Source organism: Physeter macrocephalus, chromosome 2, assembly GCF_002837175.3.
Source record: "Physeter macrocephalus isolate SW-GA chromosome 2, ASM283717v5, whole genome shotgun sequence".
NCBI lineage: Eukaryota > Metazoa > Chordata > Mammalia > Artiodactyla > Physeteridae > Physeter > Physeter macrocephalus.
The window spans coordinates 55,754,825-55,779,527 of NC_041215.1; the positions used below are offsets into that span (position 1 = coordinate 55,754,825).

At 38.4% G+C, this 24,703-nt stretch overlaps 1 protein-coding gene across 1 annotated transcript in view; it reads left to right on the plus strand.

The window, feature by feature from the left end:
* Positions 1 to 216: 216 nt before the first annotated feature.
* Positions 217 to 24,703, plus strand: part of EPC2 (enhancer of polycomb homolog 2) — a 108,381-nt gene continuing 83,894 nt past the window's right edge. The window contains exon 1 of the mRNA XM_007117946.4: positions 217 to 618. Coding sequence (XP_007118008.1) covers positions 466 to 618 — 153 coding nt within the window. The 5' untranslated portion in view covers positions 217 to 465. The remainder of the gene's footprint in view (positions 619 to 24,703) is intronic.

Sequence of the window (24,703 nt, forward strand, 5' to 3'; positions counted from 1 at the left end):
ACCGCCCCCTCACCCGGAGCGGCCCGAGGCTGAGCACGCTCCCGCGGGCCGGCCGCGCCGCGGAAAGAGTGGGTGGGCAGGCGAGGGAGGGGAAGGGAGAGGAAGGAGAGAGGGAGGGAGGGAGAGGGCGAAGCGCGTCCCCGCGGCGGGGGCGCGCTCTCGCGCGGGCTGCCGGGATCGCTCGCCGCCGCTGTGGTAATGTCCGCCATGTTGGCCATGGCGCAGGGAGCGGATCGGGCGGGCGAGCGGCGGATCTAGTGTGTGGAAGCGGCCGCGGGCGGCAGGGGGCTGTTTTCGGGCGGGGTGGGCGCCCATGCTGTGGCCGGGGGCAGTGAGGAGGAGGAGGAGGAGCGGGCCGGCCGCGCTGCACTGAGGAAGGAGGTGGAGGAGGCGGCGGGAGTCCTCCCCCCCTCCCCTCCCGCCCCGCCGCCGCCGCCCGGGCTGTTCCTGTAAGGCGGGGAGACAATGAGTAAACTCTCCTTCCGAGCGCGGGCGCTGGACGCCGCCAAACCGCTGCCTATCTACCGCGGCAAGGACATGCCTGATCTCAACGACTGCGTCTCCATCAACCGGGCCGTGCCCCAGATGCCCACCGGGATGGAGAAGGAGGAGGAATCGGTAGGGACTCGAGTGTTTATTACCCCCCCTTCCCTCCTCCCCCCTCCCCTTTGTCAGTCGGGCTTCGCCATTCACAGAGCGCTTTACGCTCGCTGGAGGGCGCCGCAGCCGCTCTAACGCATGGGACCCTACGCCGGCGGAGTAGCGTAAACCCTCTCGGCCGGCGCAGCGCCCGCCCGCGGCCGCCATGTTGTTGCGTCCTAGTGTTGTGATTAGCTCGCAGCGCCGCTTACGCTGCCGTAAGGGGGCCTTGCCGTAAGCGGCGGCCCGGAATGGCGCAGGGGATGTTCTGGCCGCACTTGGCGTACGGCCTCTGTTTACCTTTTTTTTTCTTCCCCCGGCGCGGGATGCGAGGGATCCTTTAGCTAGGGAAGATTTCCCCCCCACTTTTAGATTTAGTTTTGCATTGGGTTCTCTTTGAAATGACTTAACGGAAAGTAAAGCGCTTTCAAAACAAACATCATCTTCCTTCTAGCAAGGTAATCCTCGCTCCCCGGCCAGCGTTGGTGCAGCGGGATGGAGGTGGTGCAGCACTGCGGCGGGGGAGGCCGGGGGCCGCCACTACCAGCAGGATGTAGCGCTAGAAAGCTGCTGATCGGCTAGCTCCGCGGAGCGGAGCGAGTCCATTCGGCCTGCCTAGCCGGGACGGCGCCCGCTCAGTGCGCGGCGTTAGAAAGGGACCGGGGATGTTCAGCTGCGAGCCGCCGGCGCTGCGCTGTCCTCGCGCCGCGTTCCGGAGAATTGTCATGTGTGTGTGGGGGAGTGTCTTTTAGAAGTTGAGGATCTACTGCATCGAAATTGACAGCTGCATTTTTTAAATAACAACAGCAGTTTAGGGCAAAAATGCTTTTTCCCCCTGATGGATTAAATTTTGGATACGGTTGAATTTCACCTAGCTTGACAATGTTTATGACTCTGGAGTGGTGTTACTTGCTTGCGAAGTTCATAGTAACTGCAACCTCAAGAATTTCTTCAATGAACCTGTGGTCCCGCCTTATTGTCAACCCCGGGTGTGCGTGGATTGGTTCTCTTGCTTCTGTGACTGTCAGAAGAAGGCCTGAGGTTTCTGTGATTGGTTTTCTCTTTTGACTATTAATATTGCAGGAAATGCTTTTATGCTTTTGATTGGCTGCTCGAGTTGTGACCTCATTATATTACCCTGATATTACTACTTTTGCTGTGATTGAATCACGTTTCTCGGTGTTTGTTTTTGAAAGCCTTGCACTTGCTGTAGAAAAAGTATGTCCTCAATATCAGATGAACATTCAACTTTTTAAAAAGTAAGCAAGATGAAAACCCAACATTTATGCTGAAGGTTTAGAGTTAAGTCAAATGTGAAAATTCTTTCTGTTTTTAAATAAAATTTATTTCTAGCTTAGCTCAATTTTCCATGGGAAAGATAATTAAAATAAGGAATAGTATGTATGAGAATTAATTTAATTGAGCTTTAAAAAACACAGCTTGGGATTCCACAAAGTTACATTTCTATTAATGTTATTTCCCGAAAAGAAAGGTGGCTAATGAGTCTTTTTTTAAAAAATTATTTGATTTATTTTATTTAATTAATTATTTGTTGGGTCTTCGTTGCTGCACGGGGGCTTTCTCTAGTTGCCGCGAGCGGGGGCTACTCTTCGTTGCCGTGCGCGGGCTTCTCATTGCAATGGCTTCTCTTGTTGAGGGGCACGGGCTCTAGGCGCGTAGGCTTCAGTAGTTGTGGCACACAGGCTCAGTAGTTGTGGCTCGCGGGCTCTAGAGCGCAGGCTCAGTAGTTGTGGCGCACGGGCTTAGTCACTCCGCGGCATGTGGGATCTTCCTGGACCAGGGATCAAACCCGTGTCCCCTGCATTGGCAGGCATAGTCTTATCCACTGCGCCACCAGGGAAGTTCATGAGTCTTAAAGTATCAATATTGTATGTAATTACTTGGACCCTATTATTTTGGTTTGGGAAGAACTTGAATCAAGAAACTTGTTCTAGAATGAATAGTTAGCACTTGGGAGATATATTACGTTTTGCAAACAGTGATTAGCAATGTACTTATTTATTGCTTTAGGTCCTTGGTCACGTCGGTCTTGGTATTTTATCTTAATTTAGAAGAAAACTTGCAATTTAGTTCCTGTTTTAATGATGCATTAAAAATAAATGCTTAACCCCCTTACAATTTTGTACTATAATACTAACCTTTTCAGTAAAACTTGTGATTTTCAATCTAATTTTTGTTATTTTCGGTAGCCTGCTTCAACTGCCCAATTTTAGGTAAGAAGAAATCCAAATTCTGATAGAATTAGAGTTAAAACTCAGGACTTCTCTTTGTCCTGTCTTTTCTGCCTCTTTAATTTTACAAGTGAAGTTTCTTAAAATCAAAACTAAACAAACTCTGACAGGTAAGATTTATAGTCTAGAGTCTTTTGCTTTCCATAATGTCCAGTTGGGGTGTTTTTTTTTTTTTCTTTTTTAGTAGTGCATTGCCTTAGCCACCTCGTCCCATTCTTTTTCTTTTTTAAAGTAACATATAGGTCAGAGGACTTGTGCTTTAATGAGTAACAGCCAATTCAGTTGTTCTGGTCTTATTTATAGGACTTATTAAACATAATTATTTGTTCTTTATATAGTCTGCCTTGATAAACAGTTCTAAGCAGCAGTAAAATATAAATTTCATGAATGTGTCACTTGAGTTGTGTTTCAATTTAACTGCCATTACCAAAATATTCTAATTCGTTCCCTTTATAAGTATATTCTTTTTAATCACATAACTTGTTAAAAAAACAACAACAAAAACCGTGGCTTATGGGTTTATAGTTGTTGCTTGGCATTTCTAAATCATCCACATATGTCCTCTTTCTGCTTGGTTGGCAGAATAATTTGACTTCACTTTATGGGCTTCATGGATCCACTGCTCCCATCTCCCTATCCCCACACCCCGGCCATAAAATGAAGGACTGTCTCTGTGTAGCTATTGGACTATTATTAGACTTTGTTTATGTAGTCATTAACTCAGTTTTGAGTTACATTTTGATAATACCTAGGTGAGGTGGTCTAGGTGTCCTTTGGCACTGGAGCACTCTGTCATTGCTGGCCATATCATTCTCTTAGTTATTCTCTTTTGGACATGAAAGCATACTTCTTTTCTTTCCTTTCCTTATGTTCATTGTATTTGCCTAAGGTCTGCCAGTTGGCATCCTCTTATAACTCAGTGTCTCTGCTGCTCCTCATGGCACTTGGTCTAGGTCAGATACTTTAGAGTTACCTAGAATCTAAACAACCAGAAAGATCAGGTGATTGGTATTCTGTTACCTCCCCAGGAGTGTTGTATAGTGATAGCTGATGATTTTAATAATATCTACCATTTTTTGAACACTTGTTGAGCTGCAGGTACTGTGCCAAGAACTTTACATATATTATTCCATTTAATCCTCTTTCAAATCAACTTTTTGAGGTATAATCTGTATAAAATAAAACAGACCCATTTAAAGCATAGGGTTTAATGAGTTGTGACAAATGTGTACCCCCATGGAAACGTCATCACAATCAAGATACAGAAACATATCAAATACCCTAAAAGTTCCCTTTTGCTTCTTTGCAAGTCTGTCCTTCCAGTAGTTCTAAGCCTTCTTTCACTACAGATTAGTTTTGTCTTTTTTAGAATTTCATAAAAATGGAATCATACATACTTTTTTATGTCTGGCTTCTTTTGCTTAGTGTGATGCATTAAAGATTCATTCCTGTTGGGTATATTAGTCTATATACTGAATGCTGAATAACATTTCAGTGAATTGATATACTATAATATATTCATCCATCCGTCTGTTGTTGGATGTTTGAGTTATTTCTAGTTTTTGGTTTTCATTTAATCTTTGTAACAGCCCTAAAGTTCTCACTGATGGTAACTGGCAGGGCTAAAATTCAAACTCTTGTCCTTTAATGTAACAAAAACCCATTCTCATAACCACGGTGCTTCGTATTGACTTCTTACAGAACCCCGAATTATCTTCTGAACTGTTATTAAGTTCATTATAGTTTTTGTGAGTAATTTTTACCCTTTATAATTATGGGAACTTAAAAAAGTGATATTGATTTTATTGGAATATTAAATTATTAAGAAGTGTAGTTTTTATCACTTAACTGTGTCCAACTTTTGCTCTAGGCCTTTCAGATTTTTTTTGTCTTTTTTTTTTTTTTCTTAGAAGTCTATCAGCTTTGCTTCTTTGTATATTTGGCATCATTATGTTTGAGTGTTTATGGTATCTTAAGTATGTAAGAAATTTGTGGCAAACTATCCTATTTTATTTTTTAGATTTTCTCCTAATAGAATGTAATCTCTGTAAGGGCAAGGATCTTTGCATGTTTTGTTCATTAATATACTCCACTTGCCCAGAACTGTGCCTTAACATGTAACATATGCTTGATAAATGTTTGTTGAGTGTTGGATGAGCTTCTACTTCTATACCAAGAGCTATGTTTTTGTGAAACTCTAGCTCTTTGTGTGTGTGTATGTGTATAATTCATTAAAAGAATTTGGTAAATTATTCTTCCAGATACTCTGTTTGGTTTCTTACTTTGGAACTATGACTTTTTATTTCCTCTTGAGTCAGAGGCCTCTTTATTTATTTATTTTTTGTGCTACGCGGGCCTCTCACTGTAGTGGCCTCTCCCGTTGCGGAGCACAGGCTCCGGACGCACAGGCTCAGCGGCCATGGCTCACGGGCCCAGCCACTCCGCGGCATGTGGGATCTTCCCGGACCGGGGCACGAACCCGCGTCGCCTGCATCGACAGGTGGACTCTCAACCACTGCGCCACCAGGGAAGCCCAAGAGGCCTCTTTAAATGCAAAATTTCTTACGCAGAGTATGGCTGCAGTATTGGTCTTTATCTTGCATTAATTATTCCTCTCGTAGGTGTATGTAGCTTTGCGTAAAATACCTCCTCACATTAGAGTGAGACAAAACCTACATGAAGTATCTGATTCCGCTTGTTTTTAAAGTAAAAGACCATGATTGATTTGGATTACCATTTCTCTGCTCATGTTAGTTGCCTGATTTTGGTCGTTATCTTAATATTTTAAGTGATATTTTGAATGATAGGGTCAGAATATATTCAGTCTTTCTACCATTTCAAAGTTATCTTTGGTACTAATATATTTCATGTTTCATAATAGAAGGGTTCTAGGATACAAAATACAATTTTGTAGATTGATATTGTAAAAACATTACACATTTATTATTTCATCAAAAGCAAATATTGGCCAGGTATCATATAAGTGCCAGGCTTTATCTAAATAAGATATTGGAAAACTGTTTAAAGGGGTTTGAATATCAAAAATATTGTAAAGCTGTGTGCTGAAGTGTTGTTAGGATTAAAAGAAGCATATGATACAGATCTTGACTTCAGGGAACTTAAATGAATCATTGGGGACTTAAATGAGTCATTGGGGTCAAAAACATATCTTGAAAGTTAGCAAAAAACTACCAGGTTAAGTCAACCTGGCAGACGTTTAAAAGAGCATTAGAAAAAGTTAGATGTCAATATAGTTGATAGGAATAAGAGTAAACTGTTGCTGGAATGTATAGAGAAGTCATCTTGGAAAGAAATTTAGTAATTTGGGCTTTCAGGTTTGATTTTATAATGTATGTTGAAGCAAATACTTGAGTACAGGAATATTTAAAGCAAGTTCTATGGATGTTAAGTAGACTAAAGGAAGGTTCTTCCGTGTTATATTTTTAATCTATCCTTATTTATTCTTTTTCCCCTGCTGATAGAAACTGCAGGACGGTAACACTCTTGTTATTTCTGAGCACATTATTCTCTTAGCTCTTTCTCCTTTATTTGGACATGCAGATGGCTTTCACTTCTTTTCTTGCCCTTCCTTTGTTCCCTGCTATATCTTCAGCACTAGAAACTGTTTAGAACATAGACAGCACTATGTAAATATTTGGTGAATGAATGAATAAAAGTTGGGATGGAGATTAGATTTTTGAAAGAGGAGAATTATACCAGATTTTAGACAGTTTTAAATGTTAGGTCCAGGAGTTTGTAGGAAGGTGTAGAACAAAGTATTGAGGCGTAAGTATGAAGTCTGTTTCTAGTTTTGGTTCTGTCCTTAAGTGGCCATATGATCTGGGAAAGTTTGCCTACCTTCTCTGAGCCTCACGTTGATCATCACTACCATCACAGCTACCATTTATTGAGTGTATGTTATTGAGTGTGTTGAGCATGTGCCAGGCACTTTATTAAACTCAGTAGGTGATTTAGAGCGCATTATAATGGTAGGATGATTTAGAGCTCATTATAATGGTAGGATGTGTAGGTGCTATTATCTCTTTTCCAGAAGAAGAAACTGAAGCTTTAGAAATTAAGCAACTTGCCCAAGGTCACCCCTACCTGTACCAGAACATGGGAGAGCCAGTATTTTAACTCATGCCCTGTGGGTGATTGACTCCAGTGCTCTCATCTTCACCATTGCTTCATCTGTAAAATGTGTGGGTTGAGAACTAGATGATATCTAAAGTTCATTACATCTCTTCTGTCCAATCATTTATTAGTCCATGGGCACAGAGGAGTCATTTTGTCTCAGGGAATGATGTTATGAAAGAAACTTTGTGGAGAATGCCTTTTGTAAACATGTTCCTTTTTTAAAAAATTTAAAGGAATGGTTTATCTGTGGTCTTAAGTTTAGATTTCTTATGCATCAGCTCTTTAAAAATGAGGCCTAAAGATATTTGACATGTGGGACCATTAGGTTGGTTTCAAGTAACAGAAACCAAATTTGATTTCTTTAAGGTTCCTGGGGGTTGTCTCACAGACACCAAGGAAGGGTTGAACAGTCAAGGCTTGGCCAGCCAGGAACCAGGGCAGCTGTGGTCCCTTCAGCAGCAACTGACATTAATATCACTCAGTTCTAGTAATTCTCGACTTTTGAGAAGTAGTATATGGTAGTGGTTAAGTGCATGTATTCTGGAGCCAGACTCTATGGGTTTGAGTCCTCGGGCGGATTAATTTCATCTGTAAAATTTCATGGGGATTGTTGGGAAGATGAATTGTAGTGTGCTTGGAATAGTTTGTGACATGCAGCAAGCATTCAATAAATATTAGCTATTATCATCACTGTTGTAATTCTTTTAGCTTCAAACTCCAGATTCCTTGCATAGCTGTAATCCAGAGGGCAGACTTTGGGGGAAATACCGAGAAGTAAGGGATGGAGACAGTGATCAGTTCTCTGATGATGCATTCTGAAGAGGGGCATTAGGATAATCTCCTAAATCTCTGTCTGTTGAGATGTGGTTATCTTATATCAGAGTTTTTAACAAGTATCAAGATCAATGTCAGACACTTCCGAAGGCAAGACTTTTATAAAGTTACGCTAAGGAATCTATTGAAGTAATGCCCAGTTCATCTGTCAGAAGATGACTTTCATGTGCTTGAATGTTGTGTTTAACCACATTGTATTAAAGTTTCACACTATATCATGCAAAACAAACAAATAAACAAACCAACAAAGAAACAAAAACAAAGCCCTCCAGATTCCTGAGATAGAGGACATTATTGATTTAGCTTGTATCAGGTATCTATCTACTTCTAAGTCAAGGAACAGGGGAAGTTAGTATATAAGTGCTGTTAGGGGCTACCCTCCTGAGAATGGGGCTTAGCTAGGGAGCTGCCCTGAGAGACCTACTACTGGTGGATATATAGCATCATTATTAGAAGTTACGAAGTTAGATTGGTTTAATCCGTTGTTTGACCCAAGGTGAATGTGTATACTTAGTTGTGTTTTTGCAAACCTCAAATTTGTAAGGTGTTTTAAGGAGATTAGAATATTTTGTATAATGTTTTTTAATGGAACTTGAATTAAGGACTATAGAAGAAGTCTCCAAAATCCTTTTAAAGAAAGCAAATGTTCCACACTTACTAATATTCAGAGCAGTAAGGGATGAAATTTTCTGTGACTTCAAATAAATTATTTAACCTTCCTGGCCCTTAGTTTCCTCATTTGTGAAATAGAATTGGACTGAGTGATCTTTAAAGTACCTTTGGCTCTAAAAATTACTTGCTGCTTTGAATTCACATGTCTGCTTACTGGGCATATTGTACAGAATGTAAATCAGATGAAAAGAACTAATAAATGAGAGACTGAATATTAGGAAGATATTAATAGGTAAAATTTAACTCTTTAACACTATTGGAATGCTGTCGATTTGGTTTAGAGTTCTTTTTTTATGAGGATCAGTTACATTTATCCACTATCTTGTACTATTTTTTTCTAGAGATCAAGAGAGCAATCAACTCTGTGTGTTTTGGGTATGATCAGTTCCGTTGCTTTCATGAAATTTTCTTTCACTATCTTTACTACTATTACTCATTGCTATAAATGTTTTGAATTTTGGTATACTTATAGCTCATAACATGAGTTTATTTTAATTTTCTGATATCTCATGTTTTTCACTTGAGGGGTGTGTGTGTATGGGTGCGGATATAGCATGGCAGAGTAAGTACATGTGAGAGAATAGACATTTATTTTCTCACGTAGACCAGATGCCTTAAGGATGCTTTCATGTCTTTGTTTTATTCAGCACAGGCTGGATACCTACCCAGGCACTTATGTGATAGAAAGTTTGTAATACAGACATTGACCATGATCCTGGCACTGGGATTGAGTTTGATTGTATTACTAAATATACAGCTGGGCATCTTATTTCATTTTAAGTAGAGGTGAAGTAGAGAAACAGTAATGGAAGCATAGGGGACAGCATGAGGAGGAAAGGATGATAGGTAGGAATAAGCCATGAAGCAGACCCATGTAGGTAGCAGAAGGTCCATTATAATTATTTGATTTTTATCTTAAAACTGATTTTTTGCCTTGTCTACACTTAAATGGAACAGAACTTCATATTTGCCTACTTCATCATGCTGTACTGTTCTTTGTGGGATTAATACTGGAGGAAGAGGACAGTCACTTCCAGATTCTCCCTACCACCATTTCCTTATATCTGCTTTTAGGTTTTTTTTCTCATCAGCTAGTTTTACTGTGCAGAGGAACGCAGAGTGGAAGAGTCTGCCTGTCTGTTAGCTCTCTAACTCACATCCGTATCTTTGCTTTTCGCTTTCTTACCACCTTTTTTGTCGTTGTTGGCAGAAGAGCATGAGATTGTTGGTTGGGGAGTTGACAAGCAGCCCTAAATTGTACAGCTAATTTGATGAAGTTGTTGGAACTTTGAAATTGTGACGTAGGTTTCAGTTTTGGCTTCTATCACTTTCGCTCTGGGCAAGATAAATTACTTTATCTCTTTAAGTCACATTTCTTCATACGTTTAATGAGAAGTATCTCAAAAGGTAATTTTAAAGATTAACTTTTTTGTAAAGACTTAAGTCAGTGCCTTATACAGATGACTGCTGTTTTTTAATTATTAAAGACAATTTTCAGTTATACAGGATAATAAATGTGAAGGAATATAGAAGAGTAAAATATACAGAGTATCTTCATACATTACTCTGTCGTGTGGTTTCACGTTTTTTCTCCTGCCAGTTAAATATATTTTTACAACTTTCAAACATTAGCAAATCAGTATGTATATTTTGCTCCTTCTGTCTTTGTTTCCTGGCAAAGTAGTTAACAATCAAATTGATTAAAAAAAGGAAAGTCTTTAAAAATTAGCAGCCAAGAGGACTAAATCTTCAGCTAATTCTCAGAGTAATAAATGAATCCTGAATAATTGCTAGTTAAATATGTATTTGTTTTTAGAAGTTACTATTTTTTTTTAGACATTCGTCATGGAGGAAACTCATGGAGATTTTAGTGATGAAAATCTGTTCAGTGGGAGGTGTACACTAGAGAATGAATGATGAGAGATATTCTAATATACCAATGAACCCTGGGATGAACACCTAAGTTTGGGAACTTTGGAAAGCAGGCTACTGAAGAGGGTAATCTTGCCATTTATTTGATCCTTGAGATGTTTCTAAACTGGGACATTTTTGACATTCAGTTCGTAGCTGGTTGAATGGACTGTCACAGGTATACCAGGATGTTTGTTACATCAGTCTTCTGCCCACTAATTCCTGGTAGCATTCCAATTGGAATAACCTCCAAATGTTCCCTCCTTCAAATTTTCCCAATGCGGACTATTGCAGTTGATTTGAGAACCATTATCCAAGGCTTCTTAAATTTTTTTGTGACTTGGACTCCTTTGGCAGTCTGTTGAAACTCCTCAGAATGATGTTTTAAGTGCATAAAATCAACTAAACTAGTTATATTGAAATAAGTTATCGAAGTATTAAGACAACTTTTTTTTTTTTTTTTGCGGTACACGGGCGTCTCACTGTTGTGGCCTCTCCCGTTGCGGAGCGCAGGCTCCGGACGCGCAGGCTCAGCGGCCATGGCTCACGGGCCCAGCCGCTCCGCGGCACGTGGGATCTTCCCGGACCGGGGCACGAACCCGTGTCCCCTGCATCGGCAGGCGGACTCTCAACCACTGCACCACCAGGGAAGCCCAAGACAACTTTTAATTTACGTGCTTTATTAACACATTAATAATAGGATCTAGAGTTGGGTCTGGTTATCTTTTCGAAGTGATGGTAAGTATAAATATTTTGACAGGTGCAACCACTGTAACATGACAAAGAAAAGGTTTGTGATTTCTGTTGCATTGCTAGGTCACAAGTATTGCTAATACTACTGTGGTCTGTTGCCTATGTTAATAATTGAAGGAAATGGTAAATTTGTTAGAAGTTAGTGAAATTAGAGAAATGATTATTTTCTCACCCAAGTTCATGGGCCCCTCAATGCTTTCTGTGGATGTTTTGGGGAATATGACCTGAGGTTCAGAACCCCTCAAGAGTTTCTGTCGCCTAAATGGCAGTTCTATTTCTGTGTCATCCTTGTCCCAAAAATATAGTCAGGCTACGGATTTTATCCCCATCATTATAAAGGAGATGCTACTATAAACAGAATTTTTTTTTCATGTTTAAGACATTTTCTAGCTTTTTAAAATTGAAAAATAATAGGCCCACATGATTTAAAGATAAAAACCTTATAGCAGAAACTAACATGCATAAAAAGTAAGTGTCCTTCCCTATGTCCCCAGACACTCTACAGAGGCAGCTATTGGTAGCATTGTGTGCACATGCGTGCGTTAGAAAATTTCTAAACAAATGCTTTTTACTTAGTAAAGTGGACACATTTTTCTCTTGTTGTATTCATTTTATAAGTGAGTAATATGTGACCTTAGAGTTAATTTCTTAATCTAGAGTCATAAAGTCAGGTAATTTTGATTTTAAATTTCTTCTCTTTAAAATCTCTCAGGAATTGAGAATTGGCATATTGTAGTTTTCTGTTGGATTGTTTGGAGTTTGGTTATTAAACCTTAACTTGTTATTCCCATGTGGGAATTCGGTTGTTAGTAAGCCTTACATTGTACATAGTAAGGCTTTTATTTATTTTCCTATATATAAAGTATATTAAAGTCAGATTAACTGTTGATTAAGTAACTTGTCAGTGTGTGTTTTCTCTAACAATTATTTACAGTTTTGAATAGCATCCTAGGCCAGAAGAGCAACAATAGGATACCCTTTTGAAGAAAGCTGTCTTATTTCAGGTATCACTTCGGTAAGGTGGATCTTTCGTACAGATTGCACCCTGTCAGACTTTCACTGTAGTTGTCTGTGATGTTTATTCGTTTAGTAAATAGCTCCATGAACACAGGAACTGTGTCTGTTACCTTTGTATCGATCATCCAATACAGTGAATGACATATGGCAGTTGCTCACTAAATATTTGCTGACAGAATGAACAACATCAGCTTTGTACTTGAGATACAGAAAGTGATAAGATGTGCTACCTGTCTTCAGCTTGTAGTTCCACCGAAAAGAGTACACAGATAACTCCATGTGAGGTTTAGTATGTTATGTGGAAGATAAAAATGATATTGTGGAAATTTGTGTCACAAGGGACATGATTTGAATTGGAGTAGTATATGTGAATTTAAGTAATAGCTAATTGAGTATAATACATTATTTACGTAATTTTTACAAATTAGTTTTGAAATTATTTCCATATGCCAGAATGCCATGAGTTTTTAAAGATTCATGTCATTACTTTTCATATTGAGAAGTGTGTGACGCCCAGGAGAGTTGTTAGAGGGTTGAAAGAATTTTTGTGGTCTCATGTAAGTTCACCTCTTAGGACAGGCAAACTTGTGTTAAGAATAGTGCCTGTTTAAAGAGTTCTGGGGAAAAGGAAACTTTGTGTTATGGAGGATGGCCTAAAGAAACAGTGCTGCTTGATTATTACACAGACAGTGTACAGATTTACTTATTTTGGTTTAAAGCACAGGGACCACTTTCCATAAAGAAAGTACTATACTAGGAAGAAGATTGTCTATACATTATAGGTGCTTTGATAAGTAGTAGTTACCCTTCAGCCTTATTTGAAATAGCTCAACCATCTTAGCAGAATTCATCAGGGCTTTCAAAATACCTCAAGAAAAAAAAAATACAAAAGGTTTAGGTCAGTGATTTTCAAATTTTGGCATGCCTCAGAATCACCTGGGACACTGATCACCTGGGCTCCATTCCCAGCGTGTAGGGTTCAGTAGGTGCAGAATGGGGCCCACGGAATTTGCATTATTAACAATTCCCAGGTGATTCTAATGCTGCTTGTCCAGTGACCCTACTTTGAGAACCACCAATTTAAGAGGGAGAATAGTTGTTCTCATCTTGGCCACACATCACATTATCTGGGATGCTTTTGTAAAGTACAGGTGTAGGCTTTCCCCTAGGTTTACCAATCAAATCACAATTTATGGGTGATTCTGATTCTAGATAGGAAAAAAGAATTAGTATCTGTGCCTATGATCCCTGCCTGTCTGCCTTGCCATTTTACCACTTCTTTCAGGGTTTCTTCTCTTGTGCTCTCATTCATTGGCTTTCAGACTTTTTTGACTGTAACTCTGTGTGTGTGTGTGTGTGTGTGTGTGTGTACCCCAAATAAAGTACAGCTTGACACACACCTACTAATGTACATCAGTTTTATTTTTTGTAGTAGTTGTGTTCTATAAAATTGCCATGTACAGTGAAGTAGTGAATATTGAACCGTTGCTCCTCAACTCCTTTTGGCCTCTGGTCACAATATTTCATCAAGCAATCAATGCATAACCTTGCATTATATATGTTTCTGTTAAAGATACTTTTATATGTTGTTGATTTATTGACATTGAACTCAGAGCCAGCAGCACTATAGCTCATGCCTGAATGAAGCTTGTCTAACACATATTTTCTCTGTAAAGCACATTACAGCCTTCTCCTGCTTAGAAACATTAGACAGCACCTCACTGTATTTGGGGGAGAGGTGCATAAACAATGATATCATCAAAAAACCCCACAAAAATGTGAAAAGCATGGAATGTTAAAAGGACACGTGTTTACAGTATGAGAGCTGAAGCAGGAAGTCAGAGCATTGCCTTGTTTGACCTCAACTGGGAGCCTGTGGACCAGTGGGGCGACTCAAATTCTTTGCCACTCTGCACATTCTGTGAATGACTGTGAAATCAAAGTATTGATTTTGGGGTCACAGATAAACTTTAACTAGTAGGTGAATTTGCAAGCATGGAATTTGTGAGCCAGTGAGGATTGGCTGTACATGTTTTTTCCCTTTTCATTTCTGTTTTGTTAATTGAGCTACTCTGTTGATTTCATTTCATGATTCACTAGTGGTTCAACCCACAGTTTGAAAAACACTGCTCTAACTCAGCAACAGAGATTATGTATTATTTACTCCTTATGTAATGATAAAATAGTAAGTGATATTAAACTCTCTCTCCATGTGTACACACACACTCTCTTCTTTCATTTAGAGACCATAGGGTTTAATCTTGATAATAGGGAGCTAGGCTTTTGGAGGTACATCATCAGGTTTGTCTTTGTAAAAGGTCAGTATTGTCAGCTGGATCATGGAGGGCGGCACATGGGTGGTAGCAGCAGTGGGGGTGGTGGCGGCAGTGGCAGAAGACTAGAGACAAAGCTAGCTATGAGGCCAGTGCACTGGAAATGGGATTTCTAGCTGTGTGTTTTCAGCAGATTTGTGATAGAGTAAAAACTATTTCGATGCCTCATGAATTAAGAGATTTCAGTTGTCTTAATTTTATATCAGGGTTTCTTAACTAATGTCTCTGGTACCTAGATAGACTTAATGGGGTCTGAGAACTTATTGAATTTTTTTTTTTTTAACCACAGTTTTATATGTATGTCTCCTCCTCCTCTCCAATCACCAGGTTATAATGGACTAAATGACTCAGAGGAAGTTAAGAATATCTTTTTAGTAGATAATACAGATTTTTTTCATTGTTAAGCCTCATTTTATATGAATCACAAAGTTCTAAATATTCTGAGATGTCTAAGGAGGTATTTTAAAAGCCCTATATTGAGTTTATACTGTTGTGAAACACAGAATTTTTTTTTTAATTAATTTATTTATTTTTGGCTGTGTTGGGTCTTCATTGCTGCGTGCGGGCTTTCTCTAGTTGCGGCGAGCGGGGGCCACTCTTCATCGTGGTGCGCAGGCCTCTCACTGTCGCGGCCTCTCTTGTTGCGGAGCACAGGCTCCAGACGCGCAGGCTCAGTAGTTGTGGCGCACGGGCTTAGTTCCTCCGCAGCATGTGGGATCTTCCCAGACCAGGGCTCGAACCCGTGTCCCCTGCATTGGCAGGCAGATTCTCAACCACTGCGCCACCAGGGAAGCCCCGAAACACAGAATATTATTCACGGATTCTTGGGAGTTTTTACATGGAAACCCGTCATTGAAGAATATAAATGTATTGATTATAAAGGAAGAATCTTTGTTTTAAGTGCTAAAGTAAAATGTATTGTTTGCCTGTATTGCAATGGAGTTGTGTTTAGAAACAATGGCATAATTAAGAGTTACCTAACTTGTTCACTTTCTACTGTTAGGACATTAATACAGCACAGTAAGGTACTCATTCTGTAGATCCAATTTTTTCATCCAAATGGATATCTAATTGTCCAAACACCATTTTTTAAGAAATTATTTCTCCCTGGTTTGAGATGCGACTTTCCTCATATTTGAATTTTCTTAGGCATTTGGGTTTATTTCTTAACTTTCTATTTTGTTTCATTGTGCACAAAGTTTATTGTCTTAATCGTTAATCATTTCATTATCTTTATATTTTTATCATTTAAAAAATAATCTGATAGGGCTAGTCATTTCTCCCATTCTTATTGCTCTCCTTTTGCAGAGTTTTTCTTATTGTTGCTTATTTATGTTTCCCTATGAATTTATAATTATTTTGTCTAACTCCAGAAAAAAATGTTGGTGTTTTTATTGGAATTCGCCATACATTTATCAATTAGCTTGTAGGGAACTGACATATTTGTGATGTTGACTTCCTATCCAGGAACATGGTTTGTCGCTTCACTTGTTGCAATCTACTTGATTATCATTCAGGAGCATTTTTCTTATATTGGTTTTGTGCATTTTTGGTTAAACTTACTACTAGGAATCTTATCTCTTTGGTTGCTGTTGTAAATCTAATCTCCTTTTCCACTATACCTTGTAACTTGTTATTGCTTGTGTTTTAAAAAGCTGTTGACTTCTATATGTTAATTTTATATCCTGTGACTTTATTATTTAATTGTTGGTACTTGTTTTGGAATTGCTTCTCTTGGGTTTTTGAAAAATAGATATCATATCACTTGCTTATAGAGGTAGTTTACCTCTGCTTTTCCAAATAGTATACCTCTAATTGCCAGATAGAAGGAGATGCATAGGGCAGGGTGTGGGGAGAGGGACAGGGAGTGTCCATGTCTTCCCTGAGAGTGCCATTCTCCCAGCACCTCCATGTGTTCACCAACGTGGAAAATCTCTGAACCCAGTTCTTTTGGGTTTTTTTATGGAGGCTTCATTACATAGACACGATTGATTAAATCATTGGCCATTGGTAATTGGTCTACATTCTGCCGCTCCTCTCCCTTGCCTAGAGGTCAGGGGAGTGGTTCTGAAAGTTCCAACCCTCTAATGATGTGATTGGTCCTCCTGGCAACCAGCTCCCATCCTTAGGTGCTTTCCAAATGTCACTTCATTAACATAGACTCAGTGGTGTTTAAAAGGGATTTGCTAGGAATATCAAGGCACTTTTATTAGTCTTATCACTAAGGAAATTCCAAGGGCTTTAGGAGCTCTGTGCCACGAATGGGACAAAGACCAGATATATATTTCTTGTTTTAAATCTCAATATTACAGTATTACGTGTAATTTTCAAAGAATTAGAATTTATCTGTGTTACATATAGGGACATTATCTTAGCCAGAATTTTGTATTTGGCAGATATTTTTGTAAAATAGATTTATTGAGGTATGATTGACACATAAACTGCACATACTTAACGTGTACAGTTTGGAAAGTGTTTACATCTGTATACACCCATGAAGCTGTTACTACTGTTAAGATAATAAACATATTCATCACCTCCAATAGTTGTTTCCTCATGTCCCTTTATAAGCCCCCTCCCACTTCAGGCAAACACTGATCTGATTTCTATCACTGTAGATTAGTGGTTGCGTCTTCTAGACTTTTATGTGAATGAGATTGTACAGTGTGGTTTTTTTTTTGGTCTGGCTTCTTTTACTCAGCATAGTTTTGAGATTCATACATATTTTAGCATGTATCAATATTCATTCCTTTTTATTGCTGAAAAGTGTTCCAGTTTATGGACATACCACAGTTTATCCATTCACCTGTTCCTTGAATTTTGGCTATGACAGATAAGGCTGCTATGAACATTTGTGTATGTACATCTGCTTTCATTTGTTTGGGGTAAATAATACCTGGTGGGTGAAATGGCTTGAATGTATGGTCGGTAAATTTAAAACGTTTCATTAAAAAAAAAAAAAAGCTGTCAGACTGTTTTCCAGAGTGGTTATACCATAGCGGTACCTTTTGTGAGATGTTTACATAGTTTAGAACCTTGCTACTCAAAGTTTGGTCTGTGGATTTGGTGTTACCTGGGAGCTCCTTAAAATTGCAGAATTTCATACTCCATCCTACAGCCTGTTGAATCAGAATGTGCATTTTAAGTAGATCCTTAGGTGGTTCAGATGCACTTTAGAATTTGAGAGCTCTGGTTTAGAGCTGTAGTTCTCAACCTGCTCCACTCTCCCGCGCCCCCCCCCCACTTTTTTTTTTTTTTTGCTATAACCACTTGAGGGCTTTGACACTTCTGTGAAATTCTCAAATGTGGCTGGGAGGTGGAGGAAGGTTTTTTAAAGTCTTGACAGATAATATTGATAAATTTGAAATGTTCTGTCCCTCTCAGATGATTGCTTTCTGGTGATTTGCTTATGGCAATAAAGTGTTTTTGCCTGTTGCCCATTTCAGATTTGGTAGTTTCAGGAGGAATTGCTTCCCAGGCATTTTTCTAGTATAGAGCTCTCTAGTTTGGCACAATTTCTTGTGGGTAAGAGATACTCATTTTCTTTCTGTGTAGTTTATCTGGTGAATGGGTCCATTTGCTAGCATTTTTTCCCCCTAATGTTCTTATTTTTCTTTTTCATAACCAGTGGTCTAATTTTTTGTTATTGTCATATATAGGTATCTTGAAATTTTCAGTATGGGTTATCTATCTACTCTTAGTATTCAAGGGATGCAAAATAATATCAGAAGTTGACTGTTAATCAATAGATAAATTAACTGAATATCAAATAATGCCTTTTAAAGCCAAATATCCATCATTTATTTTGCCTGCTGTTTCGAATTTTTTTCTACTACTACTCATCCTCATTTATTGTGTGAATATTTAATACCAAGCCACATTGATGTTAGTGTCACCTTCCTAAATTAGTGTTGATGTTGAAGGTCATGGTCTTAATGAGCATTAGAAAATTCTCAGTTTAAAACAAGGTGTCCGGACTCCCATGGTGGTCCAGTGGTAAGACTCCACGCTTCCAGTGCAGGGGACACGGGTTCGATCCCTGCTTGGGGAACTAAGATCCCACATGCTGCATCACAGGGCCAAAAAATAAAAATTCTAAAAATAAATACATAAAATGAGGTTTCAAAACCCACAATTAGATAACAAGAGAGTAAACATTTACTTTATCAAGTGGAACAAGTTAGTGATGTATAACTTTAAATTGTTTTCCAAAAGTTGATGTGTTAGACATTCTAGAATTATAATGCTTGTGATAAAATATTTCTACACAATAAGATTGCTTTCACTTTTTCACTTCTGTTTAAGTTATGAGTTACTCAGGCCAGTAAAGCCCCTTACCCCCATTTCTTCTTTACATCCCCACAAGCAGTTAAGGGAGAAAGAGAAGCAATGAGTGATTCAGTTCTTAATCATTTAAAATTTAACACAGCTGTTTTTCAGAAGAGAAAAATCTTTACCCTGTTATTAAATTCTAAAAGGAATTTATTGCAAATGGGCACTTATCTTAGTTGATAAATGCCTTTAATTTTTTTTTTTTTTTATAAATTTACTTTATTTTTGGCTTTGGGGCGGGGTGGGGGTCTTCCTTGCTGCGCGGGCTTTCTCCAGTTGCAGCGAGTGGGTGCTACTCTTCATTGCGGTGGCTCCTCTTGTCGCAGAGCACGGGCTCTAGGCATGCGGGTTTCAGTAGCTGCAGCACACAGGCTCAGTAGTTGTGGCTCACGGGCTTAGTTGCTCCACGTCATGTGGGATCTTCCCGGAGCAGGGGTCAGACCCATGTCCCCTGCATTGGCAGGCAACCACTGCACCACCAGGGAAGTCCTGATAAATGCCTTTAAATACAGTTTTACCGGAAAAAAAGTACAGAAACATGAATAATGTGACTGTTTATTTTATTGATTTTTAGCTAAAGCTGATTATTTCTTTGGGAGGCAAAGTTAATGAAGTACCTGCAAGTTTACTTACCAAGGCAGTATATAGAATACTAGAGGAGTGGATGACTAGTATGTGCTTTAGGCCCGTGTTTTTCAAAATTTCTGTGGTGAAAGACCAGTTGTTGTTGTTTTTTAATTTTAGTTCATTGCTTGCTAATACTTTTCTCAAGTATAAGGAAAATGAGTTACCAGAAAAGTTAAATAAAAGAAAAATGTGGAAAATACAAGGACTCTTTTATTATTTTTAATTTTAACAGACATAAAATTACTGTCAAAATGCTTCAGAACTTTCTAAATGCTTATTCGAAATTTCTGTACCACAATCTGAGTACCACTGCTTTAGACTGGTGGTTCCCACAGATTTATTATCACATTGGAACTTGTTAGAAATGTAAGTTGTCTGGTTCTATCCCAGACCTACTGAATCAGAAAATTCTGGTAGTTTTGCTAAGCAGTCTGTTTTGAAACAAGACCAACAGATGATTCTGAAACACCCTGAAGTTTGAGAGCCACTGCCTTGACCTTTTTCCTAAAATGCTGATTAACTGGGCTTTTTTTAGGTGGAACTGGATAGAGTTTAAACTCTTGAGTGCCAACTATTAAGTAAAAGAATGAAATATAGGGTGGGTTACAAAATTAAATCTGTTGTGGATTCTTACAAAATAACACATGTAATTAAAGTAAAGATTGAAATGTTTGATGTGCTAAATGAATAAAGAGAAGATTCTGGTGTTTTGATACCAGGATTATGGATCACATAATTAAAATTATTTTGATAGAGTTGAAAAGCTTGACACTGGTCTCACCTAGATGAAGACTTTGTTGGTCAAAACTCTTCATGGTTGTTAAGACCTCAGGGTTGCATAGCAACTGATTCAAACAGCTGTTAGTTGGATGTGTGGCAGGTTGTTTCAGTATATATTCATAGGAACTAGAACATTGTTATATTTCAGTGTTTGAAATGGGGTCTTTGTCTTGATTGATCTGTTTTATCTTCATTGTCCCGTTGTTTGTAACTAGGAGATAGAAATACAGTTGATTTTTGTATATTGATTTTGTATCTTGCAATATTGCTAAACTCACTAATTTTAGAAGGTTTGTTTATAGATTCCTTTGGGTTTCCTACTTAGAAGATCAAATGGGTCTGTGAATAAAGGCAGTTTTACATCTTCTTTTCTCAGTCTGGGTGCTTGCTAACTCCATCTTTCTGCCTGCCTGCCTGCCTGCCTCCTGTCAGGTGATTACACTGACTAGAACCTCCAGTACAATATTGAATAGAAGTGTTGAGAGCAGATATCCCTGTCCTATTCCTACTTTTAGGGAAGAAGTATTCAGTATTTCAATTAATTATGATGATGTAGTTTTTTTGTAGATGCCTTTGATCAGGTTGAAGAAATTCCCTTTTATTTTTAGTTTTCTGAGAATTTTTGGAGTGGATGTTGGATTTTGTAAATGCTTTTTCTATGTACAGAGATGATCATACAGCTTTTCTTTTTTTGATTTATTATTATGGTGATTACATTGATTTTCAGTGTAAACCAGTGCTGTATTCCTGGGGTAAACCTCATTTGGTCATGTATTGTCCTTTTAATAAATCATTGGGGGCTTCCCTGGTGGCGCAGTGGTTGCGCGTCTGCCTGCTGATGCAGGGGAACCGGGTTCACGCCCCGGTCTGGGAGGATCCCACATGCCGCGGAGCGGCTGGGCCTGTGAGCCATGGCCGCTGGGCCTGCGCGTCCGGAGCCTGTGCTCCGCAACGGGAGAGGCCACAGCAGAGGGAGGCCTGCATACCACAAAAAAAATAATAATAATAAAAATAAAAAATAAAAAAAAATAAATCATTGGATTTAATTTGCTAAATTTTTGTTTAGAATGATTACATGTATGTTCACAAGGGATATTTGTAGTTTTCTTTTCTTGTAATGTCTTTTTCTGATTTTGGTATCAGAGTAATACTGGCTTCATAGAATGAGTTCGGAAGTATTCCTTCCACTTCAGTATCGGAAAATTTTTTTGTAGAGTTGGTATTATTTTCTCTTCAAATATCTGGTAGAATTCACCAGTGAAGCCATCTGTCTCTAGGTTTTTCTGTGTATGAAGGTTTTTAACTACAGTTGAATTTCTTTAATAGATGTAAGATTATTCAGGTTACCTATTTCTTCCTGAATGAGCTTTGGTAGTTGGTTTCTTTCAAGCAGTTTGTCCTTTTCATCTAATTGACAAGGTTATTGGCATGGATCTGTTCATAATATTCTCTAGGATGATGTCTCTCTTGTTTCTGACATAGGTAAATTGTGTCTTCTCACTTTTTCCCTCACAGATCTGGCTAGAAGTTTATCAATTTTATTGATTTTATTAAAGAATCAACTTTTGGTTTCATTGATTTTTCACTGTTGATCGTCTTTGTATTTCATTGATTTTCACTTTGATCTTGATTATTTCCTTTCTTCAGAGTTTACTTTGGGCTTAATTGGCTTTTTTTTCCTAGTTTTTTAAGGTGGAAGCTAATGTCATTAATATGAGACATTTCTTTTACAATGTTTAGAAGCTATAAATTTCTTCCAGAGGGCTTCTTCAGCAGCATCTCACAACCTGTTTTTTTTTATTATTATTCAGTTTAAGATACTTTCTAATTGCCATTTGATTTCTTCTTTGATTCTTGAGTTATTTAGAACTCTATTATTTAGTTTCCAAATACTTAGTGGTTTCACAGAGATCATTCTGTTAGCAATTTCTAACTTAATTCCACTGTGAGAACATAGTTTGTGTGATTTGAATTCTTGTAAATTTTTTGTAATGTAGTTTAGAATATATCCTGTCTTGGTAAAGAAGATGTATGCTGCCTTTGATGGATGGAGCATTCTGTAAAAAGTCAGGTCAAGTTAGCTGGTAGTGTTGTTCTTTTGTTGTTTTATTTATTATTGAGAGTGTGGTATTGAAATCTCTAATGTGGATTTATCTATTTATCCTTGAAGTTGTATTCGTTTTACTTTATTTTACTTTTTAACATTTTAAAAAATTCTATTTATTTTATTTATTTATTTTTGGCTGCATTGGGTCTTTGTTGCTGCGCACGGGCTCTCTCTAGTTGTGGTGAGCGGGGGCTACTCTTCGTTGCAGTGCGCAGGCTTCTCATCGCGGTGGCTTCTCTTGTTGCGGAGCATGGGCTCTAGGTGCATGGGCTTCAGTAGTTGTGGCTCGCAGGCTGTAGACTAGAGTGCAAGCTCAGTAGTTCTGGCGCACAGGCTTAGTTGCTCGGCGGCATGTGGGATCTTCCCGGACCAGGGCTTGAACCCGTGTCCCCTGCATCGGCAGGCGGATTCTTAACCACTGTGCCACCAGAGAAGCCCTGTATTCGTTTTAGTTTCATGTATCTTGAGGCTTTGTTATTAGGTGCATAGATGGGTCGGGTTGTAATGTTCTCTTGACTAATTGATTCATTTAAGCATTATGAAATAAACTTCTTAATCCCTGGTGACAGTCTTTGCTCTTAAATTTATGTTGGATGTTAATCTGGTCATAAGAAGTCTCTTTCATTAGTGTTAGTATGGTGTATCTTTTTCCATTTAAAATTTTTTAACTTGTTTATGTCTTTATATTTAAAGTACATTTCTTGTAGGCAGCCTATAAATTGGGTCTTAATTTTTTTTAATCCAGTCTGGCAATTTCTGTTTCTTAATTATCTTGTTGAGGCCATTTATGTTTAATATGATTTTTTTAAAGTTAAGGCTTTGTTATTTTTTTCTTTTTTTAACATCTTTATTGGAGTATAATTGCTTTACAATGTTGTGTTAGTTTTTGCTGTATAACAAAATGAATCAGCTATACATATACATATATCCCCACATCCCCTCCCTCTTGCGTCTCCCTGCCCCACCCCTTCTAGGTGGTCATTTTTAGAACAGTTTTATGTTCACAGCAAAATTGAGGGAAAGATACAGAGATTTCCCATATACTCCCTGTCCCCACAAGTGCATAGCCTCCCCCATTATCAACATCTCCCACCAGAATGGTACAGTTTGTTACAATGTTACTTTTTTTTTTTTTTTTTTTTTTTTTTTTTTTTTACTATTAATGAGCCTACATTGACAAATGATAAATGTCCAAAGTCCATAGTTTACATTACAGTTCACTCTTGGTGAATTCTGTGGATTTGAAAAAGTGTATGACATGTATCCATCATTATGGTATTATAAGAGTGTTTTCACTGCCCTAAAAATCCTCTGTGTTTTTATTGCTTCCCTCCATCCCCCTTCAACACTGCTCTTTTTACTGTCTCCATTGTTTTGCATTTTCCAGAATGTCATACTGTTGGAACCATTTTCAGAGGGGTGACTATGAGGCTTGAGCATCCATGGATATTGATATATGCAGGGGCTCCTGGAACCAGTCCCTCTTGGATACCAAGGGATGATGACTCTTTCATGGGTGGTGCCTTTGGTGTTGTATCTAAAACATCATTGCCATACTCAAGGTCATCTAGGTTTTCTCCTATGTTATCTTATAGGAGTTTTATAGTTTTGAATTTTACATTTAGGTCTGTAATCCATTTTGTGTTAATTTTTCTGAAGGATGTAAAGTCTGTGTCTACATTAATTTTTTTGCATGTTGATGTCCAGTTGTTCAAGTACCGTTTATTGAAAACTGTCTTCACTCCATTATGTTGCCTTTGCTGCTCTGTCAGAGATCTGTTGACTAATTATGTGAATCTCTTTCTGGGCTCTCTGTCTTCTTCCATCGATCTATTTGTCTGTTCTTTTCCCAGTACCACTCTGTCTTGATTACTGTAGCTTTATAGTCTTGAAGTCAGGTAGTATCAGTTCTCTAATTTTGTTCATCTCCTTCAATATTTTGTTGGCTAATCTAGATGTTTTACCTCTCCATATAAACTTTAGAATCAGTTTGTCAATACCCACAAAGTAACTTGCTGGTTTTGATTGGAATTACATTGAATCTACTATATAGATCAAGTTGGGAACAATTGACATCTTGATGATATTGAGTCTCCCTGTGCATGAACATGGGCTATCTCTCCATTTAGTTAGTTCTTCTTTGATTTTGTTCATCAGAATTTTGTGGTTTTCCCTCAGAGATAGTGTATACATTTTGCTAGATTTACAACTATTTCATTTTTAGGGTAAGTGATATTGTGGGTTTTTTTGTTGTTGTTTTTTTTTTGTTTTTTGTTTTTTTTTTGTGGTATGCGGGCCTCCCTCTGTTG